Consider the following 20,005-nt stretch of genomic DNA (forward strand, 5'->3'; position numbering starts at 1 on the left):
TGGTGACATCATTGCGGATACCAACAGATATATCAATACACAGAAACATAGAAATATATATGGACGAGTTTGTAGGCCGCGGGAATTCACGCGCGGTTCACGCGCTGCGCGCGAGAAGAGATCGTAAACCTCCCTTGGCGATGCATTAAGATACCTGTAAAGTCGTTTTTGTTCAGCTTTCTCTTTTTCGAGTTCCTTGATTCTGTGTTGCAGCCTGACCAACCCTGGGCTGTTGAAAACCAGACACTGAGACAAATCTTGAGGTAGCGCGCTGTTTAACATGTACTGGATCTGATGAAGTCTTAGCACCACAACCACATCCAACTCGTTTAGCTTCTGCTGCTTTTCACGCTGAAGCATAATGAAATTGGTGTAAACGGTAGTTGTGAAGCGTCAAAATAAAAGGTCTAAAAAGGTGTGAATGAACACACCTGAGCTGAGCTGCTCTTGTCATTCACAAGTACATTAAGATGCCTGGATGGCTTTATTAGGACAATGAACAACAGCAACCATCTGTTTGTATTACCGATGTAATTTTATGGTAAATGTACTGTATTTACCGTTTGCTTCATCTGTAGTGGTATATCGCTTAAATATGTGCATGTAATCGCTTAAATATGTGCATGTATCAAAGCTGAATAAACGTTTCTTTACCTTACCTTCGGTAACTTGTTCTCCTTTTGCCTGTGACGTGGTATTGTAAGCGATTTTGAAGGATTTTAAGGAACAGCGAACTCAAAATCCTTCAAAATCGCTCAAAATACCACTTCTCTTCAGACAAAACGAGAACAATTTACCGAAGGTAAGGTACCACAACGTTTATTTAGCTTTGATACACGGACATGTTTAGCGATATACCTCTACAGGTGAAGCAAACATGGACAGATTGTGTGGGCTCCCTGCGAATGAACCATACAGCAATGACACAGCCCCTTTGACGGTGACTAAACAATTACGGTGAGCGTTATATTCCTTATTTCATAGAACTGTGGTAAAATGGGTTTAGCCGACCATAGTAGTGTATTTTCCATTTCATGATATTTAATGTAGCTAGCGATAGCCCTTACCTGGAAAGCCTCCAAGTCAGCTTCAGCTGTTTTAAGCGCGCTGTCGATAACCTTCGCTTTCTTGACGAGGGCATCATATTCCTTTTTCAACGTCTCGCTTGTTTTCTTTTCTTCTGCTAACTCTTCCTCCAGGTCTAACCGACGCTCACGAAGTTGACAAACCTTCAAAGAAGAAACAAAAGTTTAAAAGTGAATTTTAAAAAAATCTGAATGAGTCACAACTCAAACAATGTCTTGCACGTAGCTGGCGACGGTGCCTAAATTCTCACTAGTAATAAACGGTCGTTGCCATTTTCAACGACCTTTGGTCATGGCAGAAGTAATATATTCTTTGGATAAAGTTTAAGTAGCTTTGGAAGGAGCAAGTTCATAAGTCCAAGATGAGTTTACGTTAAATTTTTAGTAAAGAGGAAGGGCTAGGGTCACCTGTTATAGGCGTATCAGTTATGAAAGACAGTTCATCATATCATGGAATTAAATTTTTGGAATTTAGGCGTCTCTGTGTGGTAGTGTCGTGGCAAGGGAGAGAGATAAGCATAAGAAAAGGCCCGGTTTTGGTTCTGAGTTGTGAACTTCTTTCTACTTATTAGAAAACACTATCAATGACTGGTCAAAAATTTCCTACGTGTCTTTTAAAATGGCAGCGACAGTTTATGAGAAAGAAATCCGCTCGAAACGGTGGTCATCAAAACAACCGTCAACACTGCCACTCTCTGACGTCATGAGCTTTGCAATTTTGCGCGCCTAAAGACTTCTGGCGGGAAACACTTTTATCACGATTCGATGTCCTGGTTACGTGACCTCGAAATAACCACTGAGAATGCGCTGCGCGCTGTAGGGAAATAATACTAACTTAATATATTACCTGATCAAACAGCGCCTGGTCACATCCAGGAGGACACACACTGTCGTCTAACTCCTCGGCATCCGAGTCCTCTTCGTCGCTTGACGACAAATCTTCGTCGCTGTCCTCCTCGTCGCTTTCCTCATCCGAACCTTCCTCGGCCTGAGCCTTCTTCTTCGCGCGCTTAATCTTCTTCTTAAAAACGCGTGTTAAGAATGACTCGAACTTATTGTTCTCGCCAAGCGCGGCCGAGAAAGTTGTGTACAGCGCTTTTTCCTGTTCTTGAAGCTTCTCGATATCTTGTTTCTTGGAATCAAGTTTCATTTGACAATCCTCTACCTAAAAAATCGATAGAAAGGCAGAACCACGAAACTGTAATGTTTGCTCATGAAACCATGGACAACACTTGTGTCTATTTCTAATTGCCTTCAATCACATTTGGCAAGACTAAACAAACATCAAGGTCATAGCAGGTATCAAAAATCTTGAAATTCACTACTTTGGGTCCCCTGTCCCCGGGCTGTTACTTTGGGTTCCCTGTGTCCCATGCGATATGGTTTTTTAGTTTGACGGGTTCACATTTGTCTTCAAAAATGGGGCCGCTCGGTGCTCGGGGAGCTTCGTTACGACAGAGCAGTCCCCATTTAACCTATGCATTTATATCATCACACCTCACAGAAGGCCTACTAGGTTTTCAGCAGAGTAAAAAAAAATTGTCACCCATTACTGAGAACACAAATTCCACGGATTCCTTTTGTCTCACCTTCTCCTGCATCTCGTCTTTCTCACTGAGTTTTGTGTTCACTTTGTTTGCGAAGCTATTTTCTCTTTTCTCGAACTCCTTCAGCAGCATAAACTCTTCAAACAGAGTAACTTGCCTGTCGAGAAAAATGTACAGAAAAATCTATAAACCGAGAAGATATTCACATAAAGTGGACTTAGTCTTTATTTTGTTTAACAGAATGCGTAAACTTTTATTTCCCCTTGGCTACAATCCTCGCTTTTTGAATCAAAACTCAACTCAGCTAAGTAGAAAGCCCTTTTTCGCGCGCTCCGCATCAGTTTCACATTTCCCACACCAAGTGTAGGTGGCGCGAAATTCCCGCGCTTGGAACCTGTCGCAGCTTTTCCTGCTTTAGACGATGGTGTACAAGTTATCTACTTAGGCAGCGATTAGCCAATAGTATAGGCTTATCTACTCCACTTAGCGTAATTAGCGCGCTTTCCCGCGGTTGCAACCTGTGGAAGCTTTTCTCGCGATGAAAGCTGCGAAAAAGACATCTACGTAGGCAGCGATTAGCCAATCAAATTGGATTATTTATTGCTCTCCCACTAGCTAGGCCCGCCGTAACCAAACATTTATCGTCCGGATCTCACCTCAAGTCAGCACACTTAACGGCCACTTCTCGATGCATTTTTTCGTGCCTCAAGTACCGAAGATCAGCGTCAAACTTCTCCAGTGTAATGTTGATCTTGTCTATCAAAACATCTTGTTCATATTGCAGTCTGAAGAAGAGAGGAAGGGAAAAATTAGGTCAATGTTCCCGACGATTCCTCGTTTTACTCACGAAAACGAAATTAAAGAAAAAAAACGCTTCTTAAGTTCTTGCTAACCGCAGTGGCCGGTTAAACCAACATTGATTTTCCCGCTATTGAATCTTCAACCCTTAAGTTATGGAATTCTAGAATATTTCAAGATATACTTCATTAGTGAGCTCATTCAAATTTAAGTTCAAGAGTAGTTTTCCTTTCACGAAGGTGACTTCAAATGCCGTGTCCGTAGAAAAAACCCCAAAGTGCGACAAACGGTACAGATGTTTAAGTTTCCTATGATAATGTTTATTATATTCTACTCCAATCCCACACAGTAGTTTTGAGTCTATGTAGAGAAGAAATTCTAGCCTCATAGACCGTGCATTTGAAGCCGTTTTAGTATTTCATTATAAGGCCTTTTTCTTGTTTTCCAACCTGATTTGTTCTTCGTATGCAATCTCCTGTTCCAAGGCAGACGGTTCCTCGCTGACCTCTTCTATCGCGGGTTCAGGGGTTCCTTTGTCCGTTAAGGTACTCAAACTGGACTTGGGTCTCCCAGAGGAATGCACAGAGACAGACGAGATCGATCGGTCCCTTTGCTGTGTGCCTGGTTTACTGCCATGAGGAACATGTTTTGAAGGCTGAAACATGCAGTGACACGTGAGTAAGCCTTAAATTGATTTTGAGGTAGAAGGGAGAAAGCGCTTTGTGTCATTTACGTCTGTTCGGTTTCACCTTTTTTGTTTGTTTATTAAAAACATCTGGTGAATGATTCTATACTACAAAAGTGTGCAAACTCTCATGTTCCCAAATACATAACTGAAGGGACCACTTTTTTATTCGTCGCTTATTCTCTACTTCTTTTATTTTTATTTACTGAAAATGTACCAAAATTAAGACTTTGATAAAAAGTAGGAACTCTACTTAAGTCAGTGCTAGATCATTGACAATGAGCACGGACCGAACTTTCCGTCAGCTTGAACTAATACTTGCCAAGCTCCCGAATTCCTCTGCAAGGAACAGACTTCCTTGATGATTAAACACTACATGGCATGTAGTAAAGAGAATTAAATATTTTAACTCACCTCATTCCCTCCCCCTCCACCAAATCCACCGAATCCTCCACCAAAACCTCCTCCTTGCTCTTCACCTTGACCTTGACCGCCCTTGTTATCTATTTGCTTCTTAAACTCCAGCAGCTGGTCACGTGTATATTCAAGACGCCTGTAAGTGAAGAGGGCAAAGTTCTTCAATTGGGTGCAGTAAAACCAAAGCAATTACTTTGGCCAATACGAACAGAGAGAGACAATCCAATGAACCAATCGAATTCGAAGGAAATACTGTCTGAAGAAAAGCGCGGGAAAACGTGTGCAAGTTTCTTCGCTTCGGATAAGCAGAAAGGTTTATTGGCAGAGAAAGTAGTGCGGGATTTTTGAGCCTATCATAACAATTCACGTTTGCGTTTTGCGTTTGTTATCATTTTCGTACCTTATTTGTATATTCGAAATATCTTCTCATCTTTCTCGCAAATGTTCGGACAAAATCGGAAAAGATTACAAACATTCGTACAGCCTTCTGATGTCGATCAAAAGAAGAGAAGACACATCCGAAGATCTCACATTACTTGCAAAAAACTCTATTTTCTACCGAGAAAAAGTCGGAGGTATTCTCAAGGAGCTCACGAATTCTCTGAAAATGGGAAAAACAAAGCTAAGACAAATTTTCAAAGGATAAAAATTAACTTGGGACATGTTTTAACTAACGTGCGCACGATCTAAGGGCGCTCGACGTTTGAAAAAAGTCCTGATTTTCAACAAATGAAGGAAGAACAGCCAATACAACAAAATATATTTCCAAATTAAAAGCGTTCACCTTATGTATTTACTTCACGCTTTAGTGATGCTGGACTCAGTCCGCACGTGCGCGCGCGCAAAAGGACAGCAATTTCGTCAACAATGTAAATGAAAACGTAATCCATGGCAACCGTAAACAAAACTCAAACGAAAAAATTTGTTTCGGGCACGAGTTGAACAAAAAACCTGGCAGCACAAGTTTCAACTTCATTTTCAGTCTAAATAGTAAAATGCCGGTGAAAGATCTGCTGGCGAGAATTGAAGAATTAAGGGATGTGATGACTTCATGCCAGGAGAAAATGTCAAGTCTCGTTAAGGATTACCAAGTAAATCTTTTACAAACTGCCGCCGTGATCGCAGCGGCTAAGATAACTGAGGAAAAAGCCGGGATTGAAAAGAAAAGACAGCGCCTCAGAAAACAGATCGAAAAAGAAAAAGAACGGAGCCAAGAAACTGTAAAAAATGTTTGTAGTAGCGCAGGAAAAACCACCGAAGCCTTGATTCGCGATCAAGAAAAGGAACTCCGCGAAGCTGTTAAATGCGCTGAACAACAACAGGAGGTGAGGATTTAGTGCTCGTTTTTTTATTGTATTTGCTAGCCTTTTGACTGGCTAAATACCCACTTCAATTAATCAAAACATATGCAATAATAACTTATAAGTATTTTCAGAGCACTCACCAATTTGGGGGTATTCGGTCAAGTCGCTACAAAGCCATGTCGCCCGAAATTTTAAGAAGTTGCCCGAAATGATGGGTTATGTCACCCGGAATTTTATCACATGCTCAACAACATCCTATCATCCCTTTTACACAATTATCCTCATCATCACTTAAAGATTGAGATGTTACAAATTCATCCCACTTTTTTCATCCCATCATCGCTTAAAGAACGAGATATAATACAAACACTTTTGATTCATCTTTACTTCTCTGTGTAGTACACGTGATAAAATTTCGGGCGATATGGCTCAGCATGTCGGGCGGGAAGACCTTCGGGCGACTTGACCGGTTATCATTTCTGATACTTTATAGTACAGGTGTTTCTTTGCTTTGAATACTGACTGCTGAAATGGCTTGCTTTGTTGACCACAGAGAGGGAAAACTATATTGAAGTTTCTAACCTTTTTCGTAGCTGAAAAAATAGGGTGAATAAAATCTTTATCACTTTAGGTGGAGATAGCGGAAACGCAAGCGAAAACCGATCAGAAAATTACAGACAGGAAGCGTAAACATTCTGCGCTTCAGGAAGAATGTGATGATTATGAAGAAGATTTCGAATGCGCAGACTGCAGAAGACGAAGCCCTTACATGTTTATGTGTGACCAGTGTCACGCAACCACGTACTGCAATGAACAATGCCAAGAAAGAGACTGGGACAATCATCAAAAACACTGCACAGCAGAAGTTGACTAAATATTTGAAGGGTTTCTTTTTTTAAAGAAGACTGGTAGAATTAAGATAATTATTGTAATAATGCTTCACTGTTTCTCTCATTTGAGATCAAAAATAGAAAACCACATGCCATAAATGTTATTGAAAAAATCAGATATGAACAATTTTAATTTCCGGGTGAATATGTGCCTTCACTTCAACATTATTTTCTGTTTTTTTATTGATTTTGTTTTTGTTTTTGGTTTTTTTTTTTTTTTTTTTTTGGGGGGGGGGGGGAGGGGGGTGTGGGGGGACGGATATAATAACAAGTTTTCCCGCCCTCGGCCCAGTTGAGCGTTCCCGCGCTTTGCAATCGCCCCATGCACCCTGCTTTGTGTATGTGTCCGCCGAATTGATACCTTTCTAGTTAATAGAGCGTTTTCATTCACGTGGAAAACAGCTATGCAAATCTTCTATGACAAAAGAAGGCGTTTACACACACAAAAAAAGAGTTAAACTCCCACGGGACTGGCTTAGGACACTAACATGGCCAACGCTTCATTGTTTTGGAAACCAACATGGCAGACGTGACTTCATTTGAAAGGCTCTTTAAATAAACCTACCTTTCCGGGCACTCGTCGGGCATCATTTCGGGAATTTTAGGAATAGTCCTTTTAGAGTACGGGTCGATTTTACGCTGTACCTCCTCAAGTTGGGCAACGGTTTCTTTCATCTGAAAAAAAGTCACAGTTCTTAGAGAATTTATCCTTATCTTTGCAATGGTTTGCAATTTTCAGTTAAGGAAAGGAAATTCAGTTTACAGGAGAGAGACTCTATGTCTCCTTACCTCTTTAATAATCTTCACTTTCTTTTCTCGGAGTGCTAAGAAAGACTGGTTAAATTCAAACTTGTACTGGTGAATCTGAAGAGACGAAGTACATGATTAAGTTTCAAAAGAGGTACTTCGATATTTCCGTAAACATTTCACTCCTACGTCACCCAAGACTAACTGTTTGTACTAGAACTATTTTATACACTCTGGTTTTCTGCGGTGCAGAAAGGAATCATGGTTTTCAGTTTAGCTTCGTCTTTGCCATTTGGTTTGAGTTTGGGTATGTTTTGCAAGAATGTTCAAATGTTTACTATTTTGGGCTTAGAGAAAGTAGCAACAATATTCTAGGAGTTATGTCCTGACTAAGTGCAATTTGACACAGTACAAGCCCAGTGTCACGTGGAACCTCGAAATAGCCGATTTGGCCCAATAATTCCCCGAAATTCGAAATGCGCTCGTAACATGATGAACATCACGCGAAACAGATAGTATCACAAGCATATTAGTAAGAAATTCCACAAGGCAACATTTACCTGGTCTAGTAAGTTCAAGAGCTGGATCCTTTTCTTTTCTGCATTTACTCTTTGACTTTCAGGAACAACGTAATCCTTAGCGGTTTTAAGTTTGTAGTCGCCCATATTTTCCCGCGCTTCTTTGATTGCCGCCACGTCTTTCGGATCCTGGTAACCTTCGTCCGGCTTGTTACGATATAATTCGTTCCACTAAAAAATAAAAATGACAGACAAGTCTTGAACAAATTCATTCGGCTAAAAAGGTATCAAATAAATTTTAAACAGGTCATAGACATAGCCAAAAAAGTTCAGTATTATAGTTGACGCTTTCAATGCTTGTCAGCCATCTTTTCAAAACTAAAAAACGACAAAGGTGTCAGAAGCCTTAAATAGGCTCTTGTAAGTGAATCCTTATTGTTGTGTTGTAAATCTAAATCCAGACTCTAAATTTAATCGCTCCAGTGATTGTAGACGGTGTATGTTGATGACAAGCATTTGGGCAAAAGCATGTTTTCCCGCGCTTTCGATTGCACCATGTTGCTTTGAATCCTGATTGGTTCATTGCTCTTTTTACGTTTGCTACGATTGGACAAAAGATATACAGAGTGAAGGTGATGTACATAGCGGAAATGCTATATGATGATAACAATAACAATGCCCAGCATTTGGACAGGCGCATGTTTTCCCGCGCTTTCGGTTGAGTGATGTTGCTTTGAACAGGCCATTGGCACAATGGCGTCATTTTACTACTACGACCAGAATCCTTTTCATTTTTCCTTTCGTATTTAAATTTGGTCATCCCAGCGAGGTTTAAATAACAAAGGCCCTAAGTTGCAAAAGAAAGCAAAACCCTGAAGGATTCTGGTCTTAGTAGTAAAATAACGTTATCGCCTATTCTGATTGATTCATTGCCCTATTCACGGTTGCTATGATTGGATAAAATAGTTGGCACGTTGAAATACCTCGGCTTGTCTGGCAAGTCTCTTTTGTCTTCGCGCCTCAGCTTTTGCTAATGCATTCGCCACTTTACTACCCAGCTGGCCCTGCGAGGTCGGTGCTTGTTGCTGTTGTTGCTGGTTTAGAGTTATTTTTTCTTGAGTCTGGCGTCTCTTCATCTACATAGAAAACAACAGTTTTAACAAAAATGACCATCCTTTTTTCACTCTATTATTCTAAAACTTGACAAAAAATAAGGTCGGGATTTGGAATCAATAAGCAAACGGCAAATCCACTCCGTCTAGATAAAACGTTTATAGAGGTACCTAGCTGTGGTACCGTTTATTTCTCTAAGGGAGGAAATTCCAACTTTGACGATTTTCCATCACACAAAACAGTTCCTTGTAAGATACCGTATGTTCTTGGCCCCATTTTCATTCGTTCGCGACGAATTCTCAAAACTTCACAGTTTCACTTAATTCGGAATAACAAATCGATCTACGGCGGCGGGTTTTCCTCTAAATGAAAACTACGAACAAATTCAAATTTTGCGTAACATCCACGAAGAAGGTTATCAAGCTACAAGAAACAGGAAGATGAGAGGAGCCTGCAAACGAGTTTGACGTCATCCCTACCTGAGCTGTGATTTTAGTACCACTTGAAAAACTTTTTCTCCCCAGTCCTCCCCCGTCGGGGCCATCTCCATTTCCTTCCGCTTCCTGTAGTAACTGGTGAAAATAATCTGGTTTTGACGCTCGGAAAGTGGCGACCAGATGAGGAGTGAGAAAGGCGCGCAAAACGATGCGGTCACACTCGATTTCATCTTTGAATCTGTCGAGAGATAAAGAAAATTAGGGCCATTTATACGAGGAAAAATAAGACGCGTCTTAAATAAGACGCGAACTGTACCATTTATACGAGCATGTCTTATCTAATAAGACGCGTCTTAGCTAAGCCGCGTCGAAATGTGCCGTTTATAAGGAAAGTTCGCGTCTTATTTAAGACGCGTCTTATGGCCCTATTGTTTCCTGACCACGGCTGTCCTTCCTCCTTATAAAGTATTTTGGTACTTTGGGATTTGCGTGAGAACAGAAATGAAACTTTAAAGTCAGTCGCATCATCTTCCGCGTTGCTTATTAAGGAAACTGTCAGAATAAAGATCATTGAGACAGCGGACAATCTGGACCCTGCAGACTGGGTTTGAACTCGGGGAACCCACACAAACTGTGCGAGCGTTTGCATTTTTGAAACCTAGAGAGGCTTAGAGCTGTACGATGCAAGCCTTGAATCTGGTTCCAACTGCAGGGAAACGGACAATTATGTTAAGCGTGGGAAAACATAATTGTTTTGACATTCAGTCACCGAGTTGTTTTTTGATAAATATCTTCGGGAAGCTGCCATTTTCACGCAGGAGCGATCGGAAGAAGGAGTTGGTTTCATTTACGCATGGACAGAATATCATTTGACAGTTGAACAACATTGCGCATGAGCAGAACATTATTTGTAGGCAGTTATTTACAGGTCACGTGGTGGGCTCTCGGCCAATGAAAAGGAAGAAAAATTTGCATCGAATCATAATGACGGTTACGAGCGCGTTAACTTTTATAAACAAGCAAACTCAATGACACTGAGCCCAGAAATACTTGTTATGAGTGCCAACGGCAGGAAAGCGTACGCAAGTCAACTTTTCAATGCTTTTCAATACTTTTCGGGACTATCGTTTTAAGAATTCTGTGATAAGACGTGTGTGCAAGGGTAGTTCCGTAAGAGTAAGCAACCCCTTCCGGAATAAAGAAGGGCCTACAATTTACACTTACCTTTTCTGTAGTTTTCGCAATCCAATTGAGTGTTTCTCAGCTTCCCAAGCCATCTCTTTTCGAACAAGCGCAATCTGGAAATAAACAAGATAAATTTTAAACAACAACAATAATCAATGTTCCAATCATCTTGCTCACTAAAGTAACAAAATAAAAATAATAAGAGAAATTTCTACCTTATTTTCCACTTCCGCTTTTTGTTCTGTGATGAGATCGGGATCAATTTCAAATTCCTAGAAAATGACAGAAACCATAATGAAATCCGCCTTGCTTCAAAAATATACTAACCGCTTTTACTTTACTAACAAAAACGGCAAAATGACAAAATCATATACAACCGATAAATTTTTTTTCGGAAAACACCAATTAACAACTGCGTCGCTGAGTGGAGGTGGGTGCCCGGGATAACCAGGGGCTTCCACCTTTGGCACAGCCAGCACCTAGACAGAGTTACGCCCCCATGGCTGGCAAACCCGCGCCCTCCAGCCATGAGCCCCCACGCCAATGGAACCAGGCACCCGTCACACTGATTTAACAGTGGAAGAATTAAGCGGTGGGAGGGATGGGGGTAAAAGAATGATCCAAAGGCTAAACGAAGAGAATGGCCGCCACGAAAACACTGTACTGAGCACATGGAAGTGATGCAAGCAAGGCTGACCGCGCTTGAGCCAAACGACTGACCAATGACCACGCTCGCGCTCCTTGTTGTTAACTCTGTTAAATAAATACTTATTTAACCTCATATAAAAATTTGTAGTTACAAAGAGATTTTGTTTTCTTGTTTTATTTAGTACGTAATTTAGGGGTCAACCATTGGACTTTTGAGGTGGGGCGAGGGAGGAGGTATCGGTGATTTCGAGAGGAAAATATATCATGCACCACGCGTGGGGACGGGGAGCATTACGTGGCCGTGAAGGAGACTAGTTTACGCACGACCTTCCATACATTGCCTCTAATTTGCGCGAGTACAATTTACGTGCGTACGCGACAGTGAAAATCCACATTAGTGTCATGATCTGTTTCTTGAACATTGATTTTCAGAACTTACAGGAATTTGATTACTTACGTCTTGCGTCAGTTGCACATGGGAAGGAAGCTTGTGATTCTTGACCATTAATTCCTTGAATGCTCGTCTTAGGTTTACTATCTTGCGACGGATATTCTGAAAAATAAGAGAATATGGTTCATTTGAGCTTGCTAAATCTAAAATACTAAGTATAGAAGCTAGTGTGAGAAAAACTTAACAGGAATACTAATTTTTAGAAATTTATTCTAAAGCAAGAGACAAAAACGGCAATGGGCAACATGAAAGAGTTCCACTGCAAGCAGGCTCACTGGTGCAAATTCGGGAGAGAGAGACAGCAAACAAGCGAGGATTAAGTAGTGGGTACCCTATTTGCCTTTTTGCTCCACGTTCGCACTTTCCGAAACAATTGCGATTACTGGTTCTAGACATTTTGTACTAACTAACAACACAAGTCTTTTTTTCCCTGCAATTGCTTTCTGTCATTCAGTGAGTAAATTGTGCAGTTAGCGGTCCATGATAGTGCAACCAAACACGATTAGCAATGACACTGTCATCTCTTCAGGTGTAGGTAAAAAGAGGACTATATCCTCACAGAATTTCATCACAGGAACGATTCGCGCGAGCACTCGAAGAACATCGCACTCGCAGTTCAACAACAACAACAAACACAACACAAAGAGACAAAAAAAAATAGCTGTTAGTAGTAATCACCTGTTTTTTCTCCTCGGCCAGTTTGACCATTCGATCGTGTTCTGCTTTCTGTTTTTCAAGTTCGATGCTGTAGTGATTTGGATCATCGATATCATCAATCTTCTTGACAATCTCTTCACCCTCTTCGCCTATCAGTTTCTAAAAGGTCAGAAAGCAAAAGGCAAAATGTATGCTTTAATTCTAACAAGTTATTATACAAGAAATAAGAAATAATTAGCTATGTTCTTGAAGTAGAAATGCTTTATTAAATATAAAATTTATTTGACGAGAGTGACACCTAAGAGAATTTCTATGAACAGTGGAAACTGCACCCAGGTTGAGTGTGAAACATTAAAATAACTGCTCAAAATATGAAAAGAAGGTACAAATAACACAGCATAAAGAAGGCATGGATGTACAAATTTGAAGAAGATTAAAACGGATGACATTTATGATTTTTTGAAAACTTGTTAACCTAACAGTTCTTCAAAGTTCATTTCTGTTGTTTGTAACAATCCTCAGGAGACATATTTGTTTGACATGAAGTTGTGATTTTGTTTCTCCGCTAAAGTTAAGATCCGTTGCGAAGAAAGACGTGTGACTTGCAAAACTAACAAATGAACAAGACAGGCGTGTCAAAGCCCCTTTTAGGGTTAATGGGGAGCTCAAGGAACATCGACAGATACGGCAAAAAAAACGTCATTTGAAAAGTGAAGTCGCGCCTCTTCAAACTTTATCGCGCTTATTGCATCTAGTTCAATTCGCCAAATGTTGGCAGAATTGGAGTTGAATTCTAAAAGACTGTAGCGAAGTTCCGGAAAAGAAAAAAAAAGTCGTTGTCTTATATTTACGTCCTACACAAAACGTGAAATTGGGCATTTTCACGACGTAGTCGTGCAGGCAAAGAAATGTACAAAAAAGCGTGATGCACGTGCAAGTTGTTCTTTTGCCAGTCTAAACCTATTGCTTTTTTTTTGCTGTTCTCGTTGCCCTTGCCGTCGTCGTTGTTTAAGTTTCCTAATCTTACCTTGGGAGAAGGAATGGACACTTTATGTGGAACTTTAAGTCCTTTTACAGCTTTATCCATGAACTTAAACACGAAGAAGTTGCCATCCATACCAGCAGTGAAGACGTACTTATCATCGAAACTCGTCTTGATGTGTCGGACTGCGCCATGTTGATTGTCATGTACGGTGAGTGCCCAGTAAGAGCTTAAATGTTCGAGGTCATTCTTTCCGTCCAAAGGGTGAATTCGGACCACGCCATTTTCCATTCCAAGGAGGAGGAATTTACCTGAATGACTGAAACAAATAGAACAATAAAGTTACCGAGGCTGGGTAGTAAATCCTCTGTTAAGCTGCTGGAGAGGGGGAGATAAGGGGTAACGCGTTGAGTTTTCAGGGGGAAGGATAGATAGATGATGCTTTCTATAAATGGGTTAAATTTGACCAAAATTTGGAAACCGCTGAATTTCTCGCATTGGGTCTTTGCGATTTTGGTGAAACTCTGTTCAACGCAAGGTGCTAATGCGCACTATATGTAGCCGAGAGATTTTCACGAAAAATTGCCGGCAACAGCAGAATTTCGACTCAGACCCTAAAAAGGCGTGGCACTATAACCACGTGACATTTACTCCGATCACCAAAAATTTTATGCTATATTGTAGATTGATCTATATGTTATCCATGCTGTATGTTAAACTTACGATCAAATAAAGGTGGGGATACCAGAGGGCTTCAAAGTAGGATGTTACCCCTACAAAATAACTGGGTCGAGTCACCTTAACAGCTTGAAGTTAATACAAAACAACTACTTCTTTACTTTCGGTGTCAATGTACTTAGCACATAGCACTCCTTGAAGATACCATTTTTAAAATTCCCCTTGTGGGTGCCACCGCTTTTGTACATAGCCATCCAAGCCAAGCGATGGTCTATCTGTTTGCGGGGCAAAGGCGGTAGCTTCTTCCTCAGTTATTTTAAGGCCCTGAGTGTTGGTCCGGTCCTAAGAATATAGCCTGTGACCTCCTGCTGTGCAGGCCAACGCTCTACCAAATAAACTAACGCTTCTACAGTTATATGATTGTTTGGTAAAATTGGCGCGTGATTATGTCGACAATCAATGAGCATAGCGCTATAAAATCAAAGCAGTTACAAAATCACTACCAGCGCAATGCTAAACTTATTTCATCTACCCACCTAAAACAAACAGATCTAATTGGTTTATCGTCACTTCCGTCCACGGGTATGGACCTGATTGGTTCGTCTCTTGTGTCTTCTTGTCCTTCCGCAGGAGCGGGCTTTTTGCCTTCATCAAACTCACATTCATAAAGGTACCCTGCATCCCAACCACCCTGAAATAAAAATTCAAAAACACAACGATCAGAGTAACTTCAGAACAGGCTCCTTAGATCACGAGGTTGCGCGGGAACTGGGTCAAACTTCGCCCCTCACAACAGTCCATAGGAATGCAATTCAATACACCGCCGACCCAGCCTCCACCAGAGCCTAAAATGGCCGATATGTGACACACCTACAAATTTTGAGGATAAACAGGGCTCGAAAAAAAGTCCCGTGTGATTGTCCAGGGCAAGTAAATTTTTCTTCTTGGGCAAGGAACTGTTTAACCTCACTTGTCCAAGGGTCCACGAAAGTCATCTAGTAACTAAATCATTAGCTAAGGTAAGGAAGCAAAGGACCCGGACAAGCAACATGTGAGAGTTCTTTGCCCAAAGGACAAGATGGAATTCAAACTTTTTTCGAGCCCTAATAAATGTCCCAGAATGAAAGTTGTCGAGCAGAACACTCTTGCGTGGTATAGTAAAACTCGTGGTGCATAAGATAATTGAGAGTGAGAATTCAAATGAAAGCTTCTTCTCCTATTTTACTGCACAGTTTTCCTTAAATGAACGTTGAGATTATTAAACACCACTCATGGCTATCAAGAGCCCAAAACCGGCAGCGAACGAGCAACTCCCTAGTGCCCATGCAACGGCGTTATCACAGACCAGTTTGTTTTTAGATAAGATCGATTTTCCCGCGAATTTTGAACATCAAATAAGTCTTATAAATCAGTCATCAAAAACTGGAGATCAGAAAATAAAGTATTTCTGATGTTTTGTTAGCATTTACTCCTTCGTTTTGTAATATTATCGTACTATGGGTGCGCACGCATGATGAAACGGTGCTTCCACTTTCGCGGGGAAAAGTGCTCAAAAATGATGCTAAAAATAACTCGATCTGTGAAAAGCCCGATGCATAGGGTAAGCATGGGAGTTGCACACTCCAGGTTATGGGCTCCTGTGGCTGTACATTGAACAAACATCCTGCTACAAAACCTACCATAGACACCCAGAATTTGTCTTTCTTGCCATAATAAAATCCTTTCATGATTTCTCCTGGTTCGCGGTGCTGTTCTTCCTCGGTTTCCTCGCCCTCTTTCTGTTCCTCTTCATCTCCTTCACCTTCCTTCTTCTCTTCTTCCTCTTGTTCCTCTTCATCTTCTAAGCCTCGCGCCCGCCGCCGGGCTCGTTCCTCCTCCTTTTTCTTGCGCTTTTCTTCTTCTTCTTTGGCCTTTCGGGCTTCATCTTCAGCTTTCTGAAGATCAATAAATGTCAAGGTCGGGTTTGGTCAAACATTCTTTGCACTTATTTTTACTTTATGAAGTCAACATTAAAATCTGTTTACCTCAAGAAAATAGACAAATACCAAAAATGTGAACTGAAATAGTCCACTGGACTATTTCTCGGTAAAATGGACATCTAAAATTGGTCCCTGCCTTCCTTTACGCCCCTTTATTTTACCCTCTATAGACGGACATCACTGTTAGACAGACTTGATACAGGCCCCAAAGGTACCCAGCTGTCTTAGGGAGAGTTCACTGTTGAAGCACTCATTCTTGGAAAAGGTTCTGTCATGCTTTTTACATGACAGTTGTAGAGTCGATTACTAGCAGCTATTCAGGAAATGATCTCGCACTACGCCCGCTTCCGCGCCGCTTCTTTTAATGCCATTAGGCTGATCTAGCAACACGAGGGTACGTCAGTTGACAACGGGAAAGCGCGCGGAAAGGACTAAACGCGACTTCCGGTGCCCAGTTTACCGCTCTGCCATAGTCAAGCCAGTTGTTTAATTTGCGCGCGCCGTCGTCAACTGACGTTCCCGTCCTGTTGCTAAATCCGCCCATTGTCTTTGACTACAACGCTTACCCTGAGTTTATCCTTGACGCTTGTGAAGTGGTACTCCTTGGTCTTGAGATTTGTCAGGGGGAGGTGGTAAGTCTTACTTGTGTCATATTTTCCAGGCACGGGAGCCTCGACATGAAGTACGGTTCCATCTTTACAGCTGACGAGTATGGCCTTCGGAACCTGGTGACGAAAGTATGAGGCATTCTTCACTTAAGAGACGAGAAGGGAACTGGAGCCGAAATGCATCACGCAATCGTTTCTGCGATCGTTAATGGAGACGCGCGCGCAGGTCCGTAGTTACAGTCCCAGAAGTCTTTGCGAAAGCAAACTCGGGCCAGTTTCCCTCTCGTTCCTAAAGTAGCGAATTACCAGGATTTGAACAACCTCATTCCAGACAACCTGGGAACGAGGTTGCGATTTGAATAAGACATTTCCGAGTTATCTCAGGCCCAGGCCTCTATTTCAAAGCGAAGCTAAGTGCGAAGCTTTCGATGTGAAAATACTTTTATTTTTATTCTCAAGTAAATAAAATTCATTTTTACCAGAAAGGTTTTGCACTTGGTCTCATTTTGAAAGTGAGAATTTTCGAACTCGGAAATCGCCTCTTTTTCAAGCTTCTTTTCGCAATAACTTAAAATTACACATATAACTGCAGCGATCATTTCTCCTTTTAATTAAACGTCAACAAATTATGAATTATTTATTTCATACTGACCTCACTTGCTACTGCCGTACACACTCTCTTCTCTTCGCCTTCACTGTCTTAATATGTGTTAAAATACTTATTGTTCTATAAGACAAACACTATACAGATATAAACTCCGCCGCGAAAGATCAAGATAATTCACCTTTCCTTTCTTTTCCGACCATTCCATGGCGACAACCGGGGAGGCAGTTTCAATAAAACCAACGGGTTTGTAAGTATCACTGACGGTGAAGAAAAACACTGTACAGTCATCGCTCTAAAAAGAATAACGTCTCCATGTCAGTGGAAAAAAAAAAGATCCCTGGAAGACAGTAACATTACTTCATTGTTACATAACTAGTACTCTTTTCGTTGGAAAACCAAGATTTAAAGTAATGTCCAACACAAATATATGTCAGATTTACGATTTGCGTCCATGCGTGAATGAAGAAATAATAAACGATCATCGAAAACGACTTCTAGTGTGGATGAATTCCTAAACAGATAAATATCGTTTAGATTCGCGTGGACATAACCTGAGAAAAAAAACTTGACCATACCCAAAGACAGGCGAAAGATTTCCGCAGGCGTGATGATGAAAAAAATAAATAAATAAATAAATAAATGACATTAATAATATTTACAGTATGACAAATATGTCTATGAATTGCAGAGATGACAACACTTGCATCCATTATCCATTAGTGTAACTATATCTCATGTACGTATTTTGTTTTTGAAACATTTTAAGGTGGTAACTTCTCTCAAGTCTGGGGATAATTTTCCCCAGAGATTGGGCCCCACGTGGCGGAGGGAGTGCTTGCCATATGTTACCGTGTTGTACCTGGCAGCGGAGAAATCAGACTGCCTTAAGTTATACTTGGATCTATGCTTAATGAAAATGTCACTGATATAGGGGGGACATATAATATTTCATCCAATATTCGAACGTTCTCCCAAAAAGGACAAATTTTACATCAAAGTACAAACATTTGTTTTTTACTTCTATTTACATTTTGCTCAAAGGCGTGTGTGTGATCGAGAGATTTACTGCTTAGTTTTTTTCTTTTGCTTCTTAAACAGTCTAAAATTACCCCGGTAGCCAGAAGTTCGCCTTGCTCATCAATAGCCATAACGTTAACTGCTTTTGTGTGAGGTTTGAAGACTTGTTCGAGATTAAGTTCAAACTTCTGCTTCGACTTTTTAGTCCGAAGCTGTGATGGATCAACCTTGTTTAACGCCAGTAGACGAACCACACCATCAGCAAAACCAGCCAAGAGTTTGGTACCTGTTGTTTCAACCTGAAATACGGATAAACGATAGTTCTTTTTAGCTTGTACGTCTGTTTTGCCATAGAAGGTCATGTAATCACACTCTTAAAAGAGAACCGTTTCCTTAAGATTTCGTCTTATTCAAATGTATATGTATGCAAAATTTATTGTCTGCAGACAAACTATCTATTCGCGGGATATCGTGAGAAGTCACGCGCAACGCGAAAGAAGACTTGGGGCGAGATACAGGGAAAGAAAGGAGAGCTCTCCTTTGCTCCGCCCCTCGCAGCTTTGCCACTCGCACGCGCGTTCTCTCGCACCTCCCTTCGCTCGCCACTTCAATTGCGGGCTCGAAATAAGACGGACGTTTCTCCAAGACGGACACAGCGTTGTTCCTAAGGCTATCCGTCTTATATACAGGGAGTTGAGCGCATTTGAGAGGTTTTATGAATTAAACAACATAACAGCAACAAGAATCACGACTGGCCTCCCCTTAACATGTATGGGATTCTACTTCCCGTTCCCCTTCCCTCTTCCGGTTGAGTTAGCTTTACACTTACGTCTTTAGGTACCCATAATAAGCTGGAGCCACCTGAGTTGTACTTTGCTTGACACATGGGAGTCTTGGAAACATAGTCATACACTCGCACGGTATCTGCCACATAAAATAACAGTACATGTTAGTAATAACTAAAGTATATGTCTTGTAATTTGTTTACCCAACGGGAACGAAACTCTTAAGACAGGGGCACCCAACGAGAATATAGTTCAAAACCACTTAAACACAGCATTGTTGAACGTATTTTAGTATTTAAACGGTAGATATAGGCATATTTTTATCCCCTAAATATTTTTCATCTGTTCGGATTTCCTAGCTGAAAGTCTAGTGATCCGAAAATTATAGGGATCAAAACTTACTTTTTCGAAAATTTCAGCCAGAAAAAAGGCTCCCGAAAATTCTAGGTGACCTTTTTAGGGTAAAAAATCCGTTAAAAATGGGCAATTATACCATGTTTGGGAGGTTCGAAAACCCTAGGAGAGGCATGCAAGCAAGAAATTTAACAACTGTCCGAAAATTCTAGATCTCAAATCGTCTTCCGAACAGATATTTTCCAAAAATTGTCGTTGGGTGCCCCTGTTAAGAGTTAAAAGAACTCGTTTGAACGTGTAAGCTCGTTCCAGATCGAATTATAATTTGGAAGTGTCGCTTTTTGAGGAGTGAGGGAAAACTGGAGTACCTAGAAAAAAAAAGACTCTCAGAGCAAGGGAGAGGACCAATAACAAGCTAAACTCACATATACATAATGTTCACGCCAGGATTTGGATCCAGGCGTAATGTTCTACCATGAGCACGCTATAACGGTACGTGCTACTATGTAGGGA

The 20,005-nt window shown here is 41.0% G+C and overlaps 3 protein-coding genes across 4 annotated transcripts in view; 2 read left to right on the plus strand and 1 right to left on the minus strand.

Annotated features, from left to right (window-relative positions):
- The window catches only part of LOC140950163 (cilia- and flagella-associated protein 44-like), a 33,103-nt gene that overhangs the window by 3,921 nt on the left and 9,177 nt on the right, over positions 1 to 20,005 (minus strand). For both annotated transcript variants that reach the window (XM_073399357.1, XM_073399358.1), the window contains 23 exons: positions 19,183 to 19,277; positions 18,446 to 18,652; positions 17,515 to 17,628; positions 16,688 to 16,846; positions 15,822 to 16,076; positions 14,679 to 14,833; positions 13,510 to 13,783; positions 12,504 to 12,641; positions 11,832 to 11,927; positions 10,942 to 10,998; positions 10,766 to 10,839; positions 9,584 to 9,779; positions 8,975 to 9,127; positions 8,034 to 8,222; positions 7,516 to 7,590; positions 7,292 to 7,401; positions 4,530 to 4,668; positions 3,880 to 4,085; positions 3,289 to 3,417; positions 2,675 to 2,789; positions 1,933 to 2,250; positions 1,068 to 1,229; positions 155 to 351 (listed from right to left, as the gene is read on the minus strand). In XM_073399357.1, coding sequence (XP_073255458.1) covers positions 155 to 351; positions 1,068 to 1,229; positions 1,933 to 2,250; positions 2,675 to 2,789; positions 3,289 to 3,417; positions 3,880 to 4,085; positions 4,530 to 4,668; positions 7,292 to 7,401; positions 7,516 to 7,590; positions 8,034 to 8,222; positions 8,975 to 9,127; positions 9,584 to 9,779; positions 10,766 to 10,839; positions 10,942 to 10,998; positions 11,832 to 11,927; positions 12,504 to 12,641; positions 13,510 to 13,783; positions 14,679 to 14,833; positions 15,822 to 16,076; positions 16,688 to 16,846; positions 17,515 to 17,628; positions 18,446 to 18,652; positions 19,183 to 19,277 — 3,613 coding nt within the window. The remainder of the gene's footprint in view (positions 1 to 154; positions 352 to 1,067; positions 1,230 to 1,932; positions 2,251 to 2,674; positions 2,790 to 3,288; positions 3,418 to 3,879; positions 4,086 to 4,529; positions 4,669 to 7,291; positions 7,402 to 7,515; positions 7,591 to 8,033; positions 8,223 to 8,974; positions 9,128 to 9,583; positions 9,780 to 10,765; positions 10,840 to 10,941; positions 10,999 to 11,831; positions 11,928 to 12,503; positions 12,642 to 13,509; positions 13,784 to 14,678; positions 14,834 to 15,821; positions 16,077 to 16,687; positions 16,847 to 17,514; positions 17,629 to 18,445; positions 18,653 to 19,182; positions 19,278 to 20,005) is intronic.
- The window catches only part of LOC140950166 (ragulator complex protein LAMTOR4 homolog), a 218,179-nt gene that overhangs the window by 3,674 nt on the left and 194,500 nt on the right, over positions 1 to 20,005 (plus strand). The window lies entirely within an intron of this gene.
- Positions 5,419 to 6,859, plus strand: LOC140950165 (uncharacterized). Its single transcript, XM_073399361.1, has 2 exons — positions 5,419 to 5,857; positions 6,468 to 6,859. Exons 1-2 carry the CDS (start codon positions 5,528 to 5,530, stop codon positions 6,708 to 6,710), a joined length of 573 nt encoding a protein of 190 aa, XP_073255462.1. The 5' UTR covers positions 5,419 to 5,527; the 3' UTR covers positions 6,711 to 6,859.

This window comes from Porites lutea, chromosome 10 (genome assembly GCF_958299795.1).
Source record: "Porites lutea chromosome 10, jaPorLute2.1, whole genome shotgun sequence".
NCBI classification, from domain to species: Eukaryota; Metazoa; Cnidaria; class Anthozoa; order Scleractinia; family Poritidae; genus Porites; species Porites lutea.

Excerpts from the sequence above, each read along its gene's own strand:
- LOC140950165 (XM_073399361.1), top strand. The coding sequence starts at position 5,528 with ATGCCGGTGAAAGATCTGCTGGCGAGAATTGAAGAATTAAGGGATGTG. Across the intron at positions 5,858-6,467 it reads GCGCTGAACAACAACAGGAG|GTGGAGATAGCGGAAACGCA; the intron begins GTGAGGATTTAG and ends TTATCACTTTAG.